At 36.1% G+C, this 18,341-nt stretch overlaps 1 protein-coding gene across 2 annotated transcripts; it reads left to right on the forward strand.

Annotated features, from left to right (window-relative positions):
- The first annotated feature begins 9,175 nt into the window (after positions 1–9,175).
- On the forward strand, positions 9,176–17,562 carry LOC104602011 (protein SHORT INTERNODES). Of its 2 annotated transcripts, XM_088890886.1 has the most exons (4): positions 9,176–11,127; positions 11,552–11,902; positions 15,840–15,877; positions 16,678–17,562. In XM_088890886.1, the coding sequence occupies exons 1-3, from the start codon at positions 10,569–10,571 to the stop codon at positions 15,854–15,856; spliced, it is 927 nt and encodes a 308-aa protein (XP_088747012.1). In that variant the 5' UTR covers positions 9,176–10,568; the 3' UTR covers positions 15,857–15,877; positions 16,678–17,562. The 2 variants fall into 2 exon arrangements, with proteins under 2 accessions (XP_088747012.1, XP_019054087.1); XM_019198542.2 differs by lacking the exon at positions 15,840–15,877 and having other exon boundaries at positions 9,177–11,127; positions 16,678–17,560.
- The last annotated feature ends 779 nt before the right edge of the window (positions 17,563–18,341 follow it).

The raw sequence follows: 18,341 nt of genomic DNA on the forward strand, positions 1-18,341 counted from the left end.
GACCCAACACAATCCAATAAAAATAAGTGAATGAAGCTCAATCGTACAAAGTTTTTTTTTTTTTTTTTGCTGAAATATATGTACAAAGTATCTTTAATATTTCAGTCTTATAGAGCTGGATCCAGATTTTGTTGGGTAGAATGAATTTAATCAGATTCATGTGCGACTAACTACGTACCCAGATCCGATCCAGATTCAAATGTATCATCGCTTTTGTACCTCAAAGATTCTCGACTCAAATTTGGACTATGTGTCCAATTGGGACAGACTCCTCATATTGTATCAATATCAATCAATGATTTGACTAGGTTTCAGCTGATCACAAAGAAATTGAGGAATTAATAATTATGAATACGCCGGTCCAAGTTCGTTTTCAGCTTAAAGACGAAGTTATGAATTCACGGAATTGTTATTCCTCGGAAACTTGTGACCACGTTTTATTGACAATCCATCCACGTCTCTTGCTGTTTCTCCTATTCCAACACGGATGAATGACGTGGCCAGTCGGGAATATTTATTTGATAGCTGACCGTATGAGTTGGCTTGATGCGCTGTCCGCATCTACAATTCGTGTCGCTTTATACTTTATCCACTAGTTAGACTATGTCTGGTTTATTAACAGAAATTAGACTAGGTTAATGAATTTTGTGTGAAATTTCTTGAAAACTTTTTCTCAAATTCTGTTCCTTTCTTTCAAATCAAATGCAGCCTAAATAGTGTACCCAACTGCCCTATTATTGATTATAGCAATTCATACTAGTTAGACTATGTATTGGTCGATACGTGTTGATGGTTTTTCGATGCATTTCTTTAAAGATTATATTGAATCAGACACTGATTCAAAAGATAGTTGGACCTTAAATGGATTCCTTTGAACCGATTTCAAAAAATAAATAAATAAAATTTAAAAAAAAAAATACTGATACAAGATGTATTAATACTTTGAACCTTGAATATAAGCTGATATATTACAAAATTTTGATCTCATTCATATGGGCATGGGAGGTGAAAGCAATGGCAGCAATGCAAAGTGAAAACTATCACAAAAACATATTGTAAGCTTAGAGCCAATAGAGATGATCCAGAAAGCTAAAACCCCAAGAAACAAATAAGAGCATAAAAGTTAAAAGGTTCAACTTTGACAAACCCGGCTCAATTTGGTTCAGTTTCACCCGGTCCTCCAGACCACCATTAACATCTGATAGACACATTTATAAAGTAGAAGCTGCTGATGCTGGGTTGGATAAAAATGTTTGACAACCTCCGCATTATATATTACCTGTCTACCTGATTATGATTACTGAAAATAGCTTTCTGAGGTTCCGTGTCAAACCTTGGTTAGTTCTCATTGAAGACAAACTTTTCTACGGAAGTTTCTACTTTCTAGGCTACGGCTTCAGACGTTTATGGCGAAGTTGTGACTTGAGACTTGAGTATGCATGGTCCGGTCCATTTTTCTACTTTCTAGTCCAACGAAACTGATAATATCTGGTCCATTCGCGCTCCGGCTCCGGATTCGGGAGCGCTGGGGCTCCACCTAAATATTAGGAGTCTTATCCGTCCAACAATAGCTTATATGGCTGGGTAGGGTGGGCACGAGCTATAAATAATATATATATATATAATAATTAATTTTTACACTATGTAATAATATTTTTATTTTTATGTATAATAGTAAATAATTTGTATAATTTTAATTTTATGTATATAAAATAAAAGCATTTTTATATGTATATTTTTATTTTAAAAGTAAATAATAAATTATTTTTATAACTCTTAATTTTTGTATATAAAATAAAATAAAAGTATTTTTATATGTATAATTTTTATTTTTTAGAAAAAAAAGTTAGCTTATAGTCTAGATCGAATTTACGGGTTTTGAACCGAGCTGAATTCGAGCTCGAGCATAACACAATTTCAGGGAGCCAAGCTCAAATAGCCAAGTATTCAGCTAAGGTAGGCTTGAATCCACCCCTATTGTTGGGATCGAGTTAGGGATATCAACAAGTCGAGTTCTGTATGGATTTGCCTAAACTCAAACTCCACCCGAAAATAACATTGACCCGAACCTGATCCGAACCAACAAAATGAAAAGAGGCTATCTAACCCCTACCCCGCCTCATATATAGTAATACCTATATCTAATTGATATAATATATAGGCCTTGTTCATTTTTCAAAAGTAGGGGCAAATAAGTTGGTGGGTTCTACATAAAAGAAATAAATCCACGTTTGTATTTCAGTATTAAGGGGTCCTATTAAAAAAATGATTCTCGAACGACTCTTTTAATTAAGACTTGGATAAATCGCTAATCCATCTATATCAAAAGTTGTTAATACATGATGAAATAATATTATTACTTTTTTGTATAAAATAATCATTATACACTTACCTAGATAAATGTATTTATCCAAGATTTCAGTGTCAATAAATTGGACTTAGATCTATTCATGGGTCGGATAGTCTGACCGTCTGGCCGAGCTTGGACATGTTCTTAAGTCCATGAGCTTGACGTCGGGCCCAAAACACCAAGCCCGCTTGTTTTTTTTGCAGGGTTTGGGATTTTTCAAAAAATCCTAACCCGAACCCAAATTGACTCGACTATTTTATAAAATATAAAATATATAATATTTATTATAATTTCTAAACTCTCAAAACCCTACCCGACTTTCCCTTTCCCTCTCAGTTCATTGTATTCTCACTTCTCAGAACTCATCTCTCAGAGCTGAAGCTAGCAACGGACCAACAAGGCAACAACCGTCTTCTTCTCTGGCGATCTCTGGCGAACGGACTAAGACTTCTCAGCCTTCTTTGGCGATCTCCCTCTCTGTTCATCGTATATCTCAATCGTTGAGGCTAGTAGTGACCAGTCCTCTCATCTTTCATTGTACTTCTCAATCTCCTACGAACGTAGGCTACAACCCCATTTTTTTTTGCATTATTTTCTCCAGCAGTGACCAGTTCTTCTCTCTCTCTCTTTATTTTCGAGTTTCTGTTATAATGAAGTCTGAACTCTCTCGTTCTCTCGTTCTCTCGTTCAGTTTTTGTATTCATATTTAATTTTCTTTGCAAAACAACTGAACTGTTATTAAGATTTAAGAATGTGAAAGGGTTTCACTGTAGGTGGTGAACATGTGCTCTAGAATATAAAGAAAAACATAGTGAAATGAAATCTTTAAAAATAAACTAAACCAATTGTCAAATCAGGCTTGGGTCTCGGGCCCAAGTTGTAGGCCCAATAGTCGGGGCGGGCTTGGATTTGGGCTTGAATGAAAGCTCAGCCCGAACCCGACTCATAAACAGGATTCATCCCAATGCGGGTTTACCACATAACCCGATCCACTGACATCGCTAGACCGAGTGTGAGTGGTCATAGTCCTTAAAGAAATGAAATTGCACCGCGTAGCGTACTAATAGTAAGTTGCGGCAAAGCAAATCTTTTGGTATATTTGACTTCACATGCCAGTTTACATCAACCAATTAATGACTGATAGCGACCTCCCCCCACTCTCTCTCAAGCCTCCACGGCTCCACCCCCTCTCTCTCTCTCCTCCCAGATCCAAACACGGTCACACTAATAACAGCAAATTAACAAATACACACGAAATATACGGCACAAGTATATAAAACAATGCACCATCTCTTTCTCTCTCTCTCGTGTACTGGCTGTGGCCAAGAACAAGTTAGTTAGCATCGGGATTTGTGGCTCGGTGCCCTAATCCTCCTTCCTTCTTCTTTGTTGAGTCTCGTCTTCGACTCTTCGTCTTTGTCTTCGTCACACTCATCGTCTTCTCTCTCTCTCGGTATCTTCTCTCTTTCCCTTTCTCGTTCTCATTCTCTTTCTTTTTCACTTTCACTGTCTGTCTGATAACGCGTTTAGTTTTCCTTTCTTTTCTTTTTTTTCTATCGCTTTTCTCTCTCTTGCTACGGAGAGGTCAACCAGAGGCGAGCACAGGGCTCGAGAATGACAGACAGGGACACAATTATTGGGAGTCGCACACATCATTCACCCACCAAATCACCTTCTCTCCACTCTTCTCTCTCTCCCCCATACTTAAATTATTTACGTACTACGTATTTTATTTATTTTTTAAACATAAAATATTATAATAATAACAAATTAGAAGATCTTTTTTCCCTCTGCAACCCTCTTTTATTCATTTTCATTTTCCCACATCCCCAGGAAAAATATTTCTCATAATTTCAAAAGAAATATATATAAAATATAACCCGTCTGTCTATCACTGATGACATGGTGGAATGAATGAACGAATCATACCATACGTGACCTTGCCTAGGGCCCCTAATTCTAAATTTTAATAATGAGAAATATGATTGAATTTCAGTGATGGTGGCATTTTTCTTTCCTTTCCTTTTTGGGATTGCCTTTGAAATTATTTATTAATAATAAGGTTTGGGACTTTGAGGAATTCTTCCCTACCCACCCTCTCTTAGCTACACCCTATTGCTACAGTTCCATTGAAATAATAGGGTAAAATATAGAAACCCCCTTTGATGTTAGTGACAATCACAAAAACTCTCCTCAGGTTTTACTTTAACAAAAACCTCCCCTAGAATTTTACAAAAATCTGAAATTCTCTTTCTTTCAACTTTGGGCCAGTGCTAATAACGGAGACTTAAAATCATCAAATTATTCTTACAACTTATTAGGGCATTTTTTAAAGGGTGGTTCAATTGGTATGTCAGTTGGATTGTTCCAGTAGAAATATAGAATTGGTAGTGTGTTGCTATGCTATTTCAAAAATAAATAAAAAAAAAAGAAATATAACCCTATAGAGGACTCAAGCATCGACTAAATATCAAAAAAATTCTAAATTTTCCCTTTTAAACTTCAGTGGTCCTAACATTTACTTTTTTAACAATTTTTAATTAAAAGTGAAAAATTCCTTTAAAGGTAATTTGATAAATTTTTATATGAATTGATAGATACAAGGGTAAAAAGAATACTTTTGAAAAACTAATGCATTTGGCCAAGTTTTTCATCTATAATGAGGTTGTTTGATTTCACATAGACGCCACTTCAACAATTCCCTTCTCATGCTCTTCCATATGCATCAAGAATAGCAAAAGATGACTTTGGTTTTTATGCATACTTACCATTTTGAAAAATTATTTTTTAAAATTTCCTCAAACGGCTAAGCATTTTTTCATTATTACGCTAATATGGTGTCTAATGACGTCTAATTGTCATAAACAGTTGTAGTTATTACTTTTCTCCGTTTTACAAAGAAATAAATTACACTAGAGATAACCAAATACATAAAATAAATTAGTGAGGTAAAATCAGTTTTTTTCAATATTATTAGAATTGTTTTTTGTAAAAATAAAACTTCATGGGAGGTTTCTATTACTGTTAGGGAGGTTTTTATATTTTACTCAAGAAAAAAAAAATCGTTCTACGGTATCAGCGTTCTTCTACCCAAATAAATTACGTGAAAAAAATAAAAAAAAATGAAAAAAAGGTGAAAAAAACAACCCCATGGCAAAGCCCCTCGTGAGGTCAGGGAGAGTAAAGATTAGAGTGGTTGTGTGTGGGACACACCAAAAACGAGCCCGTGAGAAGACCGTAAACGGCGGGATTTCAGGTCGGCGGAGCAGTAAGTTGATATTAATTAATTAATTAATTGAACTACGCAATATAAAATTAATAAAATAAATATTTAAATATAAAAATACAGATAAAGGAAAAAAGGAATACGAGGACGAGTTGTTTTGTTGTTGAGCGACAGCGTTTCCCCTACTGAATGAAATACACACACACGAGAATTTTGGGAAAGTCGAGAAAATTCGCCTCTTTTTCCACCCCCTCTCTGATGGAAATATCCCAAGACTTGACCTGTGCATAATTAGGATGATTCCGTCATTTAACTAATCTATAAATCCTCATCGATTTCCAATAACTGATTTCCCCTTTCCTTTTTCGTGTACTTATCATTGCTCCAAGTCGGGACGTTCAGACTTCGGGGATGCTCCATCTTCCACGTGGTCAATGTGTTTCCTGCCTTTCTTGCCACGTCGTATCTTTTGGGTGATTATGTGGCAGCCAGTCCAGAACTCCAGATGCTGAACTGTTTATTATTTCTATTTCAAGTCTGAACTGTTTTTTGTTTGTTTCTCTGTTTACAATTTGAAAAAGGAAGGATGTGCGTACACTAACTATTCAACCCGAGAATCCTTCACAAGTGTCTGGAATTGGGCCACGTGTATAATTCACCTGGGTCCACATCGGGCCCTATGATTTAGCTCATACTTGAGCTGCTGAGCATCTACAACCAGCAAATTAAATGGTGGACCAGGCATCTCATAATTCGGAACAAAGGTAAATGAATTTTATTACCTTTGGTTGGTTCCCAGTTCCCACAAAACTAGAAGCAAAATTGATCCAGATTTCTACTTTCTCACGTGATTTGGTTTCATGGGAAGAACGAAACTTTTACCCCGGTAAAAGGCTAGCGATTTGGCCACATACTCGCATCTTTTTTTCTTCTGTTTATTTTTCTCTAGTTAAGGTTGTGTTTGGTTGCAATGCAAATAAATTTGTACTGATGTAAAATCATGTAAATGATTTGAGTGTAAATTCTGACTTATTTTTCTTTTAAAGTTTAGCTTATTTTGTTTGATTGCAATACAAATGAAGTAAATTAAGACATAAAACAGAATAAAATAAAATTCAAAATAAAATTAAATAAGAAATTGCATTTTTATATTTGCACTCCCATGCATTTATACTAGTGCAAATAAATTTGCATCGTAACCAAACACAGCCTAAGGCTCAATTGGGAAGGAGTACGAATACAAATATGTACGGTGCAAATACATGCAAAAATAGTATAAAATACAAGGTTTTGTAATTTACATATTTGTATTTGTACTTCTTCCAAACTGAGCCTAAAGGAAAAAAAATACATGCATAAAAAGACAAAAAATAGCCTATCTAAGGATGTCAATGGATTGGGTTAAATGGTAGATCTAGCTTGACCCAACCCTATAAGGTCGGGTTAGGGTCAATACATTTGGCATTAGGGTCGGGTTAGGGTCATGATACCCTGCATATATACAAAGTATTCTTGTAAGTTTTTTACTTCTAAATCTATAGCCTTGAACTTCAAGATTTATTTACATATTAGTTTTTATTTTTTCTTTTTTTTTTAAATTGGAAAAGTGACATCTTACAATCTATAAAACAATTTCCTAACTTAAATTAATGGATTTTAAGTCTTCAAAACATGCTAAAAATTATAATTGAAATGCTATAGGTCAGGTTAGGTCCATAGTGGGTTAGACCCTATAGGGTTGGATGGAATTCGAAAATTATATATCTTTAACATGAATCGGGTTAGGTTTAGGTTGAGGCACTGTAGGGTTGGGTTAGGTTTGAGGAAAACCCATGCTAAATTCAACCCATTGACATCTTTCTTTGACGAATAACAGCGGGGTTTTCTGGTCTTTTCACTAGAATGTGCCCCCATTCAGTAATTACTATCCTAGCAAAAGCAAAATGATCATGCTTTATCATCTTATACACAATTGCAATAGAACCCCCCACCACACTCTTTCTCTCTATCCCCACAGCACTTTTGAACCGTTGATTAGCAACATCTTTTGATTAATGACACCATATAAATATGATAGATATTTTTAATGTACAGTTGCAAGTGCTGTGAGGAGCAAATCCAGATTCTACATGCAGGCATATGTTTGTGCTTGTGTGAGGGCTGATTTAGTTGAGTGAATGCTTGTTCCCCATGTGATGATAGTATCCTTAGCTGCATTTGGAAACGATGCAAATAAAGTGTAAATCCTGGTTCAAGGTAAATTTGCACTTTGGTTCACTTTTGCCTATGTTTGGCAATATTACATTTATGCATTGATAACCGACAAATCAATGTATATTTACATTGATAATAAGATGTAAAAATACATTAATTAAAAAAAAGTAAATTTGTATTCAAGTGGGATTTTGATAAAAAAAAAAGCATATGCTTTATTGGAATTCATATTTGCATCCATTATAGCTAAAAGTCTATTTGGCAAAAAGGTAAATTTGTGAGTGCAAAACTAATCCAATTTTACACTTTATATGAACCGTTTTACACTCTACATATTTGCATTCACACTTATTTGCATTGTTTCCAAATACAGCCTAAAGGAGTATTTAGACCTAATTTTTGCCAATAACAAAGAAAAATTGATTAGTTTTCTCAGGTTCTTTTGCGAAGAACTATGAAGCGATTGAAAAATACATTTTACGTCAGTAAATTTTTAGTCAATTTTCTTGAGTAAGTATTACACTTTTCCAAGATGGATAAACTACTTTCTCATAGAGTATTTCGGATTTGCTCCTTACACACAACTTGCCTCACCCAACCTCACAGCATGTTGCAGCAGAGAATTGGAAATATCTCTCCATAAATGTCAATATACAACTTCTGGGAGAGATTCCCAATGTGAGGGTGCAAGTGCTGTGAGGTGGTGGAAAAACCGATTTCAGATTTCCTCCTCACAAATTTGGTCCTTACATCCACCTCACAGTTTTTTCAGTGTATATTAAAAACATTTCTGTACTTGCATGTTTTTATTCACGGGTAGATATTTTAAATGCATGTTATAAGGATTGCGAGGTAGATAGTAATGACCAATTTTGTAATGAGGAAATCCAATTTTGAGAAAGCTACCCAAACGATTGTGGGATTAAAATTGGCCCTGTGAACTCACAAAAGCCAAGATAAAACTAACGAGGGAGGAAAAAGATTTCCTGACAATCGAACATGTGCTTAAGTAAGTGCATTTAAAGATAAATATGTTATGGGCAAAATAATTACGGGATGTTTGGTATGGCTTTTGTTTATTTAAAATATTTGTATTTGATTTATTTTTAAAATCGAGAAAAAATGGTTAATAAACGTTTTTCTACTATTTATTGACGGTTAAATGCATGCAAATGGCGCCATTAAGCACTATATAAGTAGAACAATAAATAATCACCTTAATATTAGAAAAATGTTAAAATAAAACTTTTCCTAACAGTTGACTATAGATAAATAGATTTACTAAATAACATTTTGATATAAATGTTTACATGGCAATAAACTAACACCGTTTATCAAAGAAACGGAAGCCATACCAAACACCATCATCGGATAAGGGTACAATTCTTTCCTTTATCTCATTCATTATTTAAATGAGACAAGCCGGGAAACTTTTCTCTTGCCACCTGGCTATCTGCGACTGGGCATGAATTTGAAGCCTTTATAGACGAGTTTGGAACTCTGGATCCATGGTGGTGGAGATTCTAAAATGCGATCGACTTCAATGTGTGAGTGTGACAATCACTCCCAAGGGACCACGATTTACCACACGTTATAATCTCATTATTACCCATAATTGCACAACAAAAGTTGCTGGTATTCAAACTTGTCTATCGTCGAATTGGAATCAACACAACCCTCCGATGCCGATCTGACGGTTGGTAACTCGTTAGCACACGGAGAACAGATGTTCAGAAATCATCCCTTTGCTTTAGACTGTAAGGGCCTGGGCCGGCTTTGGCATGAATCCCCCGCCATTAGATACCAGCTACCGCGCGTGGCTTCACTCAAGTTGTCACGTGTTAGACAACTATAGAAAAGGACCGTCCAGAAGAAGAGTGTTTTTTTTTTCTAATTTTTGAGAGAATAATTGGCAAATTAATTAATTTCGAGTAAGAAAAATAAATAAAAGAAAAACAAGGGTTTATTAAAAGAGGGGCACAAAAAAGTAGCGGGTTTTCCGCTGCAAGGACTAACGAGTAAAAGCCAGAGCTTTTGACACGTGGGTTTACAGTGACCGTGAGATGCGCATGATACAGGCGAGATGTAAATTTGGGAACCAGAATAGCAGAAGAGGTAGGAACTGAGAGATTGATTTCCACATAAACACAACCCACAGAGAACCGGGTCCTCCATCGTCGTCAGAAACTATCAACCAGAGAGAGAGAGAGGGAAAATAGACTAGAGAGAGAGAAATAAGGGGAGGGAGTGTGGTTGAGTTTTTCTCAGTTTGTCTTAAATTGAGGTTGCAGAAGGAGTCTGTTGCCATGGCGGCGTTGCAGAGCTGTAATTCCGTGTCTTTAATGCTTCCAACACAGAAAAGGAATTGAAGGAGCGATCAGCGCTGCCAAAAAATCCGACGTGTGTCCGGAAAAGCTGCACCGCCCAACGACAACAACTCTGAGAAAAATTCAGAAAAAAAGGAAAGGAAGAGAAAAAAAAGGAAAAATCAAGGAACACTCCCAAACGCAAGCAAAAACCCCACCTTCGTCCCCAAAACAAAAATCAAATCAAACCCATAAACCCTTTTTTTTTTTTTTTTTTTTTGTCTCGCCCTCATCTTCTCTCCTTCTCTCTAGCTTGTTCGCTTTCTCGGGGGAGAGGAGGCACTATCGTTTTCACTGGCTCTCGCAATTTCCTCCGAACGCCTGTTTTTCCATTCCCATCAACCCCGACTTAGCTATCTGCTATGGATTTTCTCTCCCAATTGAGGTTTGGGTCAGCTTTTAGGTCCAAACAATGGCTGGGTTCTCACTGAGTGGAGGAGGAGGAGGAGCAGCAGCAGCAAATCAGCGGCAGCAGCACCACCAGAATAACGAAATTCCTCCAGAGAGTCTATTCCTATACAGAAACGAAGAGATCTCGTACAACAAGGGTTTCGAGCTATGGCAACAACATCTCCACCAACGGCAAACGCATCAGGAAATCTATCCCTCCTCCTTGGCGGTGGGTCCTAGTCGGGAAACTAACATCGCCGATGAGTTGTCGTCGAGAGCAGCAATTGTGACGATGAGGCAAGGAGGAAGCGGAAGCATGAGTTGCCAAGACTGTGGCAACCAAGCAAAGAAGGACTGTTCTCATATGCGGTGCAGAACTTGCTGTAAGAGCCGAGGGTTTCAGTGCCCAACCCATGTTAAGAGCACTTGGGTCCCTGCTTCTAGAAGGCGGGAGAGGCAGCAACATCTCGCCGCTCTTCAACAACAGCAGCAGCAGCTCCGAGGAGAGAATCCCAAAAGGCAGAGAGAGAATCCCAGTGCTCCCTCTCTCGCCTGCACTCGTTTACCCACCACCACGTCAGGTACAGTTGCTGTTCTTCAATAATACAAACACACAGAACACACAAACGCACACGCTTATCACTGCTCACACTCACTCTTTAAGTTTCATAGATTGGATATAAATCCATATAGATATATACCCACAAATAATTATATTGATTATTCCATTCTTTAAGGGATGATTGATTTGGATAAACAAAACCATACCGTTTGCTTGCAACGAGGTCGACCTCCATGACCATCTGGTTTTTGTTTTCTTTTTCTTCTTCTCTTTTTATACTGTTAGCAGGCACTATTGACGAGAATACATTTGATATGGATTTACGGAGTCCATCTTTCTCTATGCATTTCTGTCGGGGTTGCTTGCTGGTTTTTATTGTGTTCTTGTTATTCTGCATTTAAATTCCGCTCATGTTATTGTTGCTTGTTGGAGTTGTATATTAGGGTTGGAAGTAGGCAACTTTCCCGCCGAGGTGAATTCTCCGGCGGTCTTTCGTTGCGTTCGTGTGAGCGCCTTCGACGAAGCAGACGATCAGTATGCTTATCAGACGGCTGTGAACATCGGAGGCCACGTCTTTAAGGGCATTCTCTATGATCAAGGTCCCGAAGGTCATTACGTTCCCGGTGAAAGCTCCTCCGGTGGTGGAGGAGTTCCCCTTAATCTCATCACCGCTGGTACCGCCACCACCACAACCACAACCAATGTTACTACTACTACCGCAGCTGCCTCGGCCGCTGCCGCGTTGCTTGATCCTACCTCTCTATACCCGACTCCCATCAACGCTTTCATGGCGGGTACGCAATTCTTCCCACACCCAAGATCTTAAAACATCAGTCGTTTTTCCTTTTTCTTTTTTTATCCTTCCAATCTTTCTCCTGCCTCTCTAACCAACCTTCTCTTTTATCTTCTTCATTGTTGTTGTTCATGTCGTTGTTGTTCTTGGTACTTTAACACTTATTGATCTCGACGAAGAGAAAAGAAAAGACCTATTAGAGATTAGTGAGAAATGCGGATGTCTGTTCGAATTTCAACCTAGATCTTCATAGTTCCATTATCTTGTCTGCATTATTCTTCATTTATTTGTTTGTTTCTTGTTAGCATTGTGTGTGGCGTACCGAATGGGTTACTGGGCTAGAGCAATCTCTCTCTCTCTCTCACGCACACATCTGTTTTGTTTCTTATGATCACTTCCGGACTTACCTAACAGTTCTTCTATCATGTGATGAATTTGAGTTTGATTTCTTGCTGATTTAAACTTTGAAGCTGCTTTCTTTCCCGTTTACCCGTTTGTTTGCCGGTTTGAACCAATGATGAAATCGATTTCGTGTGTGATTGGATAAAATGGATTAAAATTCTTTTCTTTTAACTTTGTCAACCCTATTTTTAGTTACTATTATTATTCTTTTTTCTTTTAATATTGGGATGAGATGGAGAGGAGTTGGATTATGAGCAGTCCAGCGCTAGCTGCAGATTATTTCATGCATGGACATCAAGTCTAAAAAGTGAAAGAATTAGAAAACATCACGCCACCCCTCCAGCTTTTACACATTATTTAATTATTCATTTATTGTGGAAGCTCCTCCTTTAAATACGAATTTATAACTTTATTTTTTTTGATGAATAAATTTATATTTATAACTTTATTCACGTACATGGATAAAAAAGAAAGCTTATTCTTCGTAATCAGCTTCCAGAAAAGAGATGCATAACATCTTAGTTTTTCTTATTTGAATCAAGCTTTATTTTTAAGTTGTGGAAATGATGCTTTACTCTTGTTTAGTCCACTTGTTATTATTGCTGTTATAAAGGTAAAAAGTCTTTTCATGCATGCCACAGAAAGATTGAGAATGTTTCTCTAATTTGCAAACAGTCTGATCCTTGGCATGTTCATCTTCTTTTTGGTTCAGTAAGACACTAGCTATCACCCTTAAGAGAACCCAGAACTATCGTTCATTATTTACTGTGCTCTCTTTGTTCTTCTTATCTGTTTGGCATGTTTAGATAGAACTCCATTCATTTCTTTGTCAATGCTAACCCATCATGATATAACAGAGGAAAATGCATAACAACAGCCTCTACGACATTTTATAGTACGGAGTGTTCATCTGCAACTGGGGTTCTCTCTAGTTTTTGTTTCTTGCACTGCTGAAAAGAACAACTTAAATTTTTAACATTTTAAGCCAGAGCCAAAACTGAGTTGACGGGAATCAGTCATGTATGATATGGAGTAAAAGCTACTCTTCCAAGAAGAATATTTAATGAGACAGAAAGAAAAGGTTAGGTGGGCATTTAATGGGTATGTAGGAGATTTAGAGGTCTTTAGTGATAGATCCCCATATACGCCCCTTGTTTACTTGCTTTTGCAAAAGTGACATTTACACTAAGCAAAGAAAAGGATCTATATGTTACCCCAGTGTCATGTGTCAGGACACTGATATATTTCCTTTAGGAAGAAAGAAAACAAACTAGAGCAAAAGAATAGCAAAACTCAAAGGCATCCAAATGATGCGTTCAAGAAATGGAGCAAAGATATTACTTAAACTGGTGTAGATCCTAGTTTTTGGAACAGTTCCAAAAGAGAATTACATGAATCATAACTCGATGACACTTCTAAAATGATAGTTATCATAGTATAAATCTCAAGTTCCTACCAAAACAAGAACTTGATTAGAATAAATATTGCACACAACAATACAAGGAAAAGGGTTATGGTATTGAGTCCATTGCTCATTAGCATTTAGGCAATATTGCCATCCAAAGAAACCTAGGGGTAGCTCCAGTTGGTGATAGAATGAGAGAAAGTATACTAAGATGGTTTGGTCAAATAATGAAGGCGACCATCCGCGGCGCCTATGAGATGGATCTGTTACAACTTAAAAGTGGAAGGGATTAGAAGGGTTAGGTATAGATCAAAAAGGACATGGATTGAAGTAGTAAGAAATTATTTAAGCACTGATACTTTAATTGTAGATGTCGCACTGAACGGCGAAACTGGATCCAATATAGTTGAGATAAAGACATTTAGATGATGATGATGAAGAATTAGGAAGTTCCATTTGCAAAGTTTTCCTTTGCACCATGTTCAATATGACTCAATATCAACATGCAGGTGTACCATAATTTTAGTAAACACTGTTAAATCAACCAGAATGTTAAAAGGCACACTCACAGGCGGGGCTCATTTAGTGAGATGCATCTTACTTTTACTCATCATCTTTCTCTCTTCTCAAGGGTGCTTTGTTTAAGGCTTTTTTGTTTGTTCTTTTTTTTTTTTTACTAGGAAATTTATTTTAATCTATATAAATAAAAAGGATTTCAATTGAACTTATCTGGTAAATTATGAGGCTTTTGACAATAGCATATATATATATATATATATAAACACAATATATTTTCTACAGATATTTGAAGTATAATGTAAGTGATATGATTAAATTTATTTTATCTATAAAAGTTAAAAAAAAAGGGTTTCAATTGAGTTTGTCTGGCAAGTTGTTTGAGGCTTTTATTGACAATAAACATATGTAAAAACAATATATATATGTATGTATATATCCTCTATAAATGTTTTCCACTGATAAATGCATAGTCATATATTATGGTACCAGGTAATATCAAGAAAAGGTGAATTTATAAAACATCAAGACAATGGTGATCTGCAAATGTTGAAATTACACAATTTGTCATCCAGTTTATTTTGACGAATACAAATATGTACAGTGCAAATATATAAAAAATGCAAGGTTTTGCACTGTACATATTTGTATTTGCACTCCTTCCAAATTGAGCATAAACTACATTAATTTCCACCCCTTCCATGACGGAAACATTTTTTTCCTAACCATTTATATCAAAGCAAATTGGAAGGGGTGGAACATAAAGTGTTTTGGTGTGAAAGGAACAAATATAGTAGTTGAAAGATTTCTAGGTTTTATTTGTTGTTTTGATTTGAAGGGTTGTGCCAACCCCGGTCTTGTGTAGCATTTTTTCCTGGAATTATCAAAAAAAAAAGAAAAAGAAAAAAACGATTTCAATTTGAAAAAATTTACGTGCATTTTATAGGGAGGAGGGTGTCTGGAAGTTCAATAATGTATCCAATTTATAGATAGAGAGACCTGTGGGGAAATAGATAGATCCCTTCATTCCTGCACCTGAAGGCTGTTTGGTTTGAAGGAAAATGTAGGGAAAGGAAGGGAAAGGCAGGGAAACTTCTACAAGGTTTGTACATGTTTTTCTTCATTTCCTTTCTTTTCTCTACCTTTTCCTTCAAACCAAACGTATCCCAAATAACGCTGAATAGTTGCCAAATATACACGATTTGTCATGGACCATAAAATATTGCTTGATGACAACTTTTCCAGTTACAACTTAATGTGATCAAATAATGATTTACTTAAGTCATCAAGTATCATGCATGTTAGGAGCTTGGAAGGAGTTCAAAGAGAGAGTAAAAAAGAAAACCTTTTAGGCAGGGAAACAATGTAATAACATTTTCTGCAATTGTTATAACAAACATGAACTAATCATCGCTCATGGTTGCCTCGGCACAACCATGAAATTACATGCTTAAACATTATCATGTGAGTATTGAGGGTAATCATCTTTGTTTTCTTTTAATATAGACATGAATTTACCCTTTTGGATAATTCCAATAGTGAAGAAATTAGTAATAATTATATATTATCTTGATATTATGTCATGAAAGCATCAATTTTTTTGTGTCTGTTGCAGTTGCATATTTTTGGTGAATATTAGAAGGATGAGATGAGGTAAAAGAAATACAATCCATACAATCTGATCTTTGTTTTTTAAAGGCTTTTGAATTCATTTAGGCTGCCTTTGGTATGAAATTTAGAAAATATAAAGAAAAGGAAGGAAAAAGAAATACAATCCATACAAGTTTTATTTGGGCTTTCTTACCTTTTCTTTCAAATCAAACACTTCTTTATGGGTTTTTAATCAAGAAGGCAAATTAAATAAAACTTTTTTATTACATTGGGTTTTGTTTGAGGCTTGATATTGACACTTGCTGAAATTGGCTACTTCAAGCTCTTTGAAATGATATCCGATGTTAAAAGTTAGACTAATTACAAAGTGGGAAAGGCTTTGAGAATTAATAGAATTCCAGAAAAAACTTCAACTCCGTTTTGAGAGTATAGCAAAGGCTCTTTTGGGTGGTGGATTGAAGGGATCAAGGCAATCTTATTCCTTCCTTCCCCATGATAATGGGGACGACATAGCTTTGTGTTTCCCCGTTGAAGCAGCCTCTGCTCCTTCGGAACCCAAGGATTTGCAATTGCACAACCAAGAATATTTGTCATTTTATGGAAGGGTTTCATCCTGATTATGCCGAAGTCGACCTGTGTAGTTGGGAGAAGGTGTTGTTTGGTTGGGTTGTACCCACGATTCCTATAATCTGTTTAATGCAAACATTTTTATTTACTGGCACTGCCATACATTTCATTTTGGAATAACTAGGAACTTCGATTTATTTTCTTCCTGCTGCTAAATTCCCTAAAATAGCTCAAACCACCCAAATCTCATTATTTACGCCCCATTTTGTTTGCAGGAATAGGGGTCCGGAATCGGAATTGGAATGGGTTATTCTGATTCTAACTGTTTGGTTGGGCGGAATCAAACAGACTACGGAAATGGCCATTCCCTGCTCCTTGTTGATTTTAATTCTCATTGCCATTCCTGTCTGAATCAAACAGACTGGGAATAGATCATTCCCATTCCGATTCTAAAGGATTTTGAGTTGGATTCCAACTGCGAATCAAAAGGGCTTTTAGTGTTTTGATCATCCATGGATACGATATGTATCAGCCAATATGTGACGCTTAAATTCATCCAACCCTTCTTTTTCATGTACTGATATAGGAATTCAGTCGGTGCCTTTTGCCTTGTCTACTCAAGTAAGAGATAAATCGTATCTAGTCCTCTATTGCTCTAAACATAAACACTGCTTTCACGATTGAGATGAAAATGTGGATATCATCAAAACTCTTTAAGTCATAATAGTCATGAATAAATACGTATGCAATGGGAAAGGGATCGGTTCATGGAGATTTGCAGCCATATTTCTGGGTTTGGAGGGCAAAAACCTGGAATATGGGGATTCGAGTATCTAAAGTTGTGTTCAGTTGCCACATTTCTAGGGTTGGAGCTGTGGTTTGGGCCCATAGGGCTATTTGAGTTGTACGTAGAATTAGCCCACCGTCTTTTTTGTTACGTGTGTTTTTCTGTGTTTGTCGAGTATATTGCTGAGGTAGCTGCTCATAGCCACCAGCTGCATGCATTTAGGGCTATGTTTGGGAGTTCTTAAAAATAAGTATTTATTCGAAATAAATGTTTATTTGGGCAATTAAGGATTTATTGGTATTTGGAAAATAAGCTCGGAATAGGCACTTATTTTAAAATAATCCCTAGTTGAATTTTAAAGTGCCACTTATAAAATTATCCTAGTTGAATTTTATAAAAGTACTTTTGTAAAAGTATTTTTATAAAATTACTCTCATGAAATATGCTTTCATAAAATTATTTTTATATAAGTAGTTTCATAAAAGTGCTTCTATTAAAGTGCTTTCATTAAAGTACATTTATGTTTTATGAAAGTATTTTCATAAAAGTGATTTTATAAAAATACTTTTGCAAAAGTGCTTCCATAAAAGTATTTTTTATAAAAGTGGCTTCATATAAGTACTTTCGTAAAACTACTTCCACAAAAGTGTTTTTATAAAAGTAATTTAATAAAGGTACTTTCATAAGGGTATAATTTGAAAAATCGAAAGAAAATGAAGGATAGAATAGTGGCAAATGCTTATTTAAGTGCCTATCAGAGAAAAAGACTACCAAACGCCCAATATAAAATAAGTGCTTATTTTTTACTTGAAAAAGTTGGGTGCCAAATGCAATTAAGTGCTTATTCGAATAATCACTTGTCTTTAAGCACTTATTTTTAACTTAAGCACTCCCAAACATGGCCTAAATGTTGCATAAAAGCTCCTGTATTAACAAAATGATCACATTTCACAAGCCTATGCAGCCAGGGCACGATCACCTTCTTCACTTGGACGAACATGAATCATATGTTTAAGCTTGGTGTGCTTGTGGGATATATAATGTCCCAGGTGCACTTAATTGGGAGGGATAGTCCAGTTGGTGCGTTGGATAAATTGTTCAGGCAGTGGTATGGATTCGAATCATGCTATTATCAAAGAAAAGAGCTGTTGA

Source organism: Nelumbo nucifera, chromosome 6, assembly GCF_055504915.1.
Source record: "Nelumbo nucifera cultivar China Antique chromosome 6, China Antique-T2T, whole genome shotgun sequence".
NCBI lineage: Eukaryota > Viridiplantae > Streptophyta > Magnoliopsida > Proteales > Nelumbonaceae > Nelumbo > Nelumbo nucifera.